Genomic DNA, 8,013 nt, shown 5'->3' with positions numbered 1-8,013 from the left:
GTTAATATTCTGTTAATTTAACATTTTTGGAATGAGGTCAAATTTGGCCAAGAGAGATAGAAAAAAGACTGAAATTTGAAAGATCTGCTCTTTCTAAATGTCTTTGCTTTGCCACCATTTCCTTTGCACTGTGGTATTTTTAACACAGGGTGGCAGCACGTTTCCAACTCTGCAGAACACAACTTTCAAGGATTTTAATTGGCAAAAGGAGGTTAATTTTATTCAGACTCAGGGATCAAAATATCACAAATTATTGTTATAATTGTTGGGGAGGCAGGTGAGCCACAGCTGTCATCATGGAAATATAAAATTAATATTATATCAAATTGTTATATTTGTTCAGTGTAAAATGTATTTCCGTTTAGATTCACATTAGTAGTGATGTCCCAATCCGATACTTTTGGAGTATCGGTTTTTGTTCCAAGATCGGATCCGATCCAATATTAGTTGTTTTGTCAGTACCATGGTGCATTTCGGGTGCTATAAATCAAACCACTAAGCAAACATGTCAGCAGAGTGGGCCTAATTCTCTTTAAAAATACTGATTATAATCACGACAGTATCGTGTAATATTTGTAAACACAGCATTTCCTGAGGAGGTACCAGCAGGGATCACTTTAATAGGTAAAATAGAATTTATTATTTACCGGTTTCATTATTATTTTTTGTATTATTTTTACTGTTCTTAAAGTATGGGCGATGGAACGGCAATGAATCGGTATCGTCAAAACATATCTGGAAAAAAAATCGGATCGGAAGTGATAACATCTGTGTCGGGACATCGCTAATTCACATCACCCTCCTGAGAATCACAGGCAGGGGAATTGTGGGCCTCACTCTGCATCTGTGCGCAGCAATGATCCTCAGCGAAAAAAATACTACATTACACACACAGGTGTTGATAATATAAAAATAAATATATATTTTTAGATATTTAGGGGACATTACTTTTGCACTTGGACTTTCCCAAACAAAGGGCTCTGTGCCAACCAGTGATTCATTTTTCTCCTTAACAATATTTATTTCGAGAACATAAAATGACACCTAACTTTAACACTCCAATAGTCATTCATCTTAGTCTTAAACAGAGTACAGTCGTACCTCCACTTACGAAATTAATTGGTTCCAGAACTTTTTTCGTAACTTGAAAATTTCGTAAGTAGAGGTGTACTTTATATGTAAATTCTCTAATTCATTCCACGGTCCTCCACAACTACCAACTAAACCCTTTAAAATTGGTCAAAGTATCCCAATTTTGTAGGAAAGATGTGAGGAAACACACAAAAATTAAAGAAAATTATAAATAAATATTTTATTAATGTCTTAAAATATATAAAGGATATGAAAATGTGCCCTGCACCGCTGAAATAGTTCCCTCCACAGCAGTTATTATGGGAGATGTAATACCCGTGTTTTTACATGTGTCCTGTGTGTATGTGTGTTTGTGTGTGTGTGTGTGTGAAAATATATGCCGTGTTGCATTTGTACGTTTTTTTTATCGCTTAATAAGTGGAATTGCAATTGAGTCAATCATTTGCAAATCAAAAAAAATTGTAACCTGAAAATTTGGTACCTAGAGTCAGGCATTTGTAAGTAGAGGTATAACTGTACTTTCTGGAAAATGTTGTCAAAGTAGCATAGTCATAATGCGACTTCTACATGATTCATTTTCATTGTTGAAATGAACACCGCACATGTATCCTCAAATTTTCAGCAAATAAAATTTGTGTTTTTGCTGGTCCAAGCATGGATGATTCCTCTGTAGTCACACCAGCGCTTAATGGCCTGGCAGCCATGAATATTAGATACACTTCCCTTCACCCTGCAGACCAAAAATGATGAGCCAGCCTTATGCCACTGTAAGTAAAAATAAGTGCAATGCGATGACGGCATGTGCCTGGTGTCATGAACGTAGAAAGCTAATCAACTCACTTTGCAACGAGGTGACAAAAGAGATGGAACCACAGAAATGAGACAAACAGCGTGGGGCGACAATCATAAAAACAATTCACTAAGTCACTCAGTTTTACAAGTGTTGTATTTATGATCACCAGTGGCGATGTAATGACAGAAGACTCTCCCTGGAGTCAGATTAGCCTCAATTTCAGCATCGTAACGGGGTTGTTTGGTCACAAGCCATTAGGACGTTTGATAGAGAGCGTGGGATTGAGAGGTGAGGAAGTGGGGGGAGAAGATGAAGAAGGGTAGAACAAGAGCAAAGGCATTCTTTATCTTGACATTAGATAGGAGAACTCTTCTTATTCTCGTTGGGCTCTTGAGGATTGAAAACTTTATTCTGGCATTGTCCCTTCTTTTTGGAGCGAGTATAAGACGATGAATGTTTTTAACATTTTGACTTCCTTGTGAGGACAATAAGAGCTTTTTTTTTAAAATTGAGGGAGCTAAAAACCATCCAGAAGGAATGAGTCATGGCTGGGGACATGGTGGTCGGGATGCTGTACAATTTATTACTGCCACTAAATCTGCTTGCTGGTGAGTTGAATTATCATTAAACTGGGAAAAGAATCACTATCCAGAGGGGGAATAACTTGATATTTTTCGCAAGTTGCGTTTTTAGCTGGTCATGATCCAACGTTTTATCAAATGTCCTTAAAAGGCTTCTCGTGAAGTAACGGAAATACTCATATTTACTATCTTTAAAACTTGTAAAGTGCAGATACTTGTTCTTCACAGATATCTTACATCAAATAAAAAATGCAGAGACTGTCCATTGTTAGCAAATGTTTTAATTTGGATTCATTTTCAGTTAAATTCTTGATGCTCCACTTTTGAAGAAAAATTAGGTATTTGGAACAAAATGACCGGTACTGTGCAATATTGAAAAAATGTAGCTCAAATCCTAAATACAAATAATAATAACAATTAAAGATCTGTTTAGGAAGGCAAACACAGAGATGAAATGTGGTCTCAAAATTTTAATTGCACTCTAATTGAGGTTAAGCATCTTTGTGCAAAATAAACCAGACCAATTATTATTTGTATGATTTTTTTTTCTTTACATTGATAATAAATATTTTTGGTCTTGTCAGCCGTGACGATTTTTCTATATTGCTCATCCCCATTAGATTGCAGGCGTAGTGAAGCTTAAATCGAGGTACCTGGTATTATTATAATTGTTTTATGATGATATGATTACCATTTAATTCAAGAACTATAATTGTGTGTGTAATTCTTTTTTTGTTTGTCATAAAATTCAAATATTTTACAAAATAACATCCAAGAACATAATATACTTTACCATTACAAATAGTCCTACAATAACCACTATTGAAGAAACAAAATAAAAAATGAACTCAAATAAATCATGCATGATACACATCACAAGAGAGTAAAAAACTATTTAAGTTGCAGTCGAAAAAATGTTTGAAACACACATTATTTACTTATAATTATAATGTTGCATAATTTAGTCGCAGAGGGTGTAGTGCACAGGTGTCAAAGTGGCGGCCCGGGGGCCAAATCTGGCCCACCGCATCATTTTGTGCGGCCCGGGAAAGTAAGTCATGAGTGCCGACTTTCTGTTTTAGGATCAAATGCAAATGAAGATTATAGATGTATATATGTTATATTTCCTGATTTTCCCCCTCTTTAATCAATACTTGCCATTTTTAACCCATTTTTTTCTTTTTGTTCAAAAAGCATTCTGTAAAATCTAAAAAATAAATATATAAAAACATTTTCTGTTTTCAACTTTAATATTGAACATAATTAGAAAAAATATTTTGTTTCCTTTTGAAATAAAAAACAAATGATTAAAAGTCGTTTTCCATTACTAAGAAAAAAGCTCAAATAAGCAGTGTTTTAGATCTATAAAAAAATTGAATAATTAGGTCTTTTGATCCAGTTTTTTCAATCCGATTTAAAAAAAAATCTAAATATTATATCTAAAATGGTCCGGCCCACATGAAATCGAGTAGACTGACGTCAATGCGGCCCACAAACCCTGTTTGACAGCCTTGGCGTAGTGATACATTTGCCTGACTTTGGCACAAGCAGCGTGGGATCAATTCCCACTCGGTAGAAGTGTGTTTTACGACTGACTGGCGACCAGTTTAGGATGTAGTCCTCCGTTTTGTGATGAACATGGATAGATGGACATTGCATCATTGGAATTTAATTTAAATCAGAGAATTAAGCTAAAGGATAGCATCCAGTTAAATGTGCTTATATAAATCAATCGCTTATGCAGTAATCACCCATTTCATAAAGTGCTTATTCTCATTATGAGTTTAGGTGACCAAAATTCAATAGAGACGTCCTTTGGGCCTAAGACAGGGTCACAAGTTCACTACCATGAACCTCTTTATGAGTAATGAACAATGATGAATGCATTAGGCCTTAGCAACATAAATTACTGAATGAAATTTATTGTACATTTTGAGACTGCAGTATAATAAGCTCTTTCCATACTCTGATGCCCACCCAATATAAATGTGAATCTCTATAGTTAGAGCTTTACGTCTTTTTTTTCATGACCTACCATTAGAAAGTTTTGCGTGCTGTGAAAAAAGGGACCGCCAAAAAGCCAAAAAGTTCTGCACAAACGGTGTGGATCACCAAAGGGAAAACCCCAAATTGGATAATGTTTCAGTAATGGTTGTAGTTAACTGAAATTAAGTGAAAATTCTACTTTTTTCTTATATACAGCTGCCTCTTTCCGATACAATGGATTGTCCGTGATTTACTTCCTGTTTCTACTTATGTTGCCGCTGATGCCAAACCCAAATATGGTAACAATGAAAGGTGAGAGTCCTCCTTGTTTTGAACAATATTTGTTTGTTTGTGTATATACATGGAACCTATATATATATACATATATATATATATATATATATATATATATATATATATATATATATATATATATATATATATATATACTGTCCATATATATATATATATATATATATATATATACCTCATGCACCTTTCACATTTTAATTATTATTTTAAATCAATCCTAATAAAGGTAATAAAATAATGAATGAAGCCTTACAATTTAGTGGCTTAACCATTAATTAATAATGCCCACTGATTATCATTCTGCAGTGCTTCAACTTAAAAAAGTGACCAGTAAAAAAAAAGTTACTTTCGCTAATTCTTAGTGATAAATTTGTTTTGCACATACACACATAATTTGTAAAAGGGAATGTGTGGGAGTAGTCAGATCAATTATACATAGCTTGGTAATTACAGTGAGGAATTGAAATATGTGAAGTCAGCATTTTACCTTTCTTTTACTGTCCATCTAAAAACTGTTTGCCTTTCAGTCTGTGTGTCTCTTAAAGCTCCATTCAGCCCACAATAATGTTCACCCTGCTAATATGAGCTCACTATCTTTGGCCTAAGTGCCCGAGTGTGTGTGCAACATCCTGCACGTGTATGCTTGTACAGGTCTGCTCGTCGTGGGTTTGCGAGACGACCGCTTACTCAGAAAGTTACATGCGATTCTAGATGAGAGGTGGAAGTGATATGAAGCTTTTAGGAAAAAATTCAAACATCAATAGCAAAGTCAACAGCTCAGCGAAAATCATGAATTGGATGTACAATCCATCCCTGTCATTATAAACGCAGCGGAAGGCTACAATTGGATATCTCAACGTAAAACAACCCATTCTAGCACACTGGTGGAACAATTTTTCGTACAATTATTCTGCCCGGGCCTGCGTGGGTTTCCTCCAGGTACTTGGGTTAACTTCCACATTCCAAAAACATGCATGGTAAGCTGATTGGACACTAAATTGCCTCTCGGTAAGGGTATGAGTGTGTTGTCCATCTCCTTGTACCCTGCGATCGGCTGGCCACTGATTCAGGGTGTCCCCCGCCTCTGGCCTGGAGTCAGCTGGGATAGGCTCCAGCACCCCCCACAACCCTAATGAGGATGAAGTGGTTCAGAAATGAGACAGAAATAATCTGTCGCGGGTCAAACTGAACCAAATTGGAAAAATACACTTGATTTTCAAACCTGTCAACCTTAGCCAATCACTCCCTTTATTAATGATTGCAATTCCCCTTTTTAAGTGATAATAAACCATACAAATGCAACGCGGCACATATTTACTCACATAGGGCGCAATTAAAAGTTTAAAATCTTCCCCAAAGTGAACATGGTGCCCAATCAGTTGGTGTGCCTTTTGTATGCACTAAATTCAAGATTCTGTATATGTCGCTGTATGACGCCGACAGCTTGACTGTCTGGGTACATTGCTTGCTGACGCACTATATTTATATAATTAAAATGGCATGTGGATATCATGCTTAAAGCATGACAACCTTAGCAATCAACGATGACGTTTTCATCTGCTACCAGTGACCGAGACCATCCGGATTAGAGCCAAAATGGGGAAGACGAGATCGCTTTAACAAAAAACGTACTTTAAAAAAAAATTCCCATACAAAAGTTGTTATACGGCGTACATAATTTGAAATGATTAAAAAAAAAACGGGAAAAACTTGTACATTGACAGGTATGGATTTTAGTGAGCGATTAAATTGCTAATAACCATACGCTCTTGTGTAAACTTAGTGAAAGTAAAACGTGAATGCAATAAAAATTCATGCTTTAACAAAAACGTTGACAAAAAACGTGCAGTGCCGTTTGAGTTTGAGTTTGATTTAGTTAAGCGACAGGAGTAACACAATCAGAAACACCAGGGTGACACGAGAGGCAACGAGCAGGAGAGACGCCAGGGGTGGGAAACAACAGGTGAAATCAATGGGCAATCACAAGGACAAGTCTGTTTTGGAATATCCGTATTTGGACGTCTGCTTCCTGTAGCTAGCACAAATACATTTGTCCCCTAGGGTATTTTGACAAAACATTATTCCATCTTTATCATTCTCCAAAGGTAAAACGGGTGGATTCCTGCGGAGGATCATCTACACTAGTTTGACGTTCCTCACCCTGCAGTGCTTTATGCAGATTCCCTTTGCCTACATCACAATAGAGGGTAGGTAAAAAAAATACATGGGCAATTTTTTTAATGTTTTTCGAAATCACTGTCTAACAGCACAAAGTGGCTTGACCAGTTTTTCTGATTTCCCTGCCGATCTTTTCAACAGTTAGTGGCTTCTGGGAGGATGTCCTCTATCACGTGGGTATCGTGAGGTAAGGACTCCCAAGAAAATACTGACTTGGTTTCTTCGGTGGATGGTCAAAATGATTATATAATTAGTCATTATAGATCGAGCGATTATTGGAAAAGCGAAAATAAAATTAAAGTAGTGTCTGCTGTCTCATGCTCTAGCCTCACATAAACGATCTGTCACAGCTGCTCGCTAAGGGATCTTCAGAGCTGCCAACTTCTCCGGAATTTCAGGAGTTTGCTCCGGACAAGCAATGCAAACTCCGGGACCCCTGAGAACCTAAACTCTGAAAATCCCAAAAACTGTCACTTAATTTTTTTTAGGAGCAACCATTTCGGAAAAGTGCCAAATTTCCAATTGAAATGCCTCGAAATTCACACCACCAACTGCACTGTAAACCAGATGAATTCAGTAACACGAGTGCATTGTGAATCATCCGAGCATGATAATAAATTTGATTTAAATTGTCCTACGTTGTTTTTTTTTTTTAACATTTTATATCGATATTGCGCAAATCGCATTTCTCCTGATGGAAACATAAAACTCCTGAAATGGGACAAGGGTACTTCTTAAATGGGGTCGACGGAGGTTGGAAGCGCTGGATCTTTTATCTCGAACATATCAATAGACTTGCCGCGACTATTCCTTCAATTCGGCACCCCTTGTTAGTTATGACACGCGTCTCAACTGTCCTGTCTCCAAATTCAGTTCCGCGTGAAATACACACACACGTACACATACACGTACACGTACACACACACGCACACACACACACACACACGCGCGCACACAACCAATGGAAACAAGTTGAATCCTACATCGTGACCGGACGTTTCGTCGACGGACACTTTGTCCGTTTCGTTGAACGGACGTTTGGTCGCCGGACAGTTCATCGACCGGATACTT

General features: G+C 37.0%; 1 protein-coding gene across 1 annotated transcript in view; it reads left to right on the top strand.

The window, feature by feature from the left end:
• Positions 1-2,429: 2,429 nt before the first annotated feature.
• Positions 2,430-8,013, top strand: part of LOC144082458 (piezo-type mechanosensitive ion channel component 2) — a 32,179-nt gene continuing 26,595 nt past the window's right edge. The window contains exons 1-4 of the mRNA XM_077609644.1: positions 2,430-2,493; positions 4,669-4,764; positions 6,870-6,971; positions 7,084-7,129. Coding sequence (XP_077465770.1) covers positions 2,430-2,493; positions 4,669-4,764; positions 6,870-6,971; positions 7,084-7,129 — 308 coding nt within the window. The remainder of the gene's footprint in view (positions 2,494-4,668; positions 4,765-6,869; positions 6,972-7,083; positions 7,130-8,013) is intronic.

Source organism: Stigmatopora argus, chromosome 1, assembly GCF_051989625.1.
Source record: "Stigmatopora argus isolate UIUO_Sarg chromosome 1, RoL_Sarg_1.0, whole genome shotgun sequence".
Lineage (NCBI taxonomy): Eukaryota > Metazoa > Chordata > Actinopteri > Syngnathiformes > Syngnathidae > Stigmatopora > Stigmatopora argus.
This window is presented reverse-complemented; position numbering and strand designations above follow the sequence as displayed.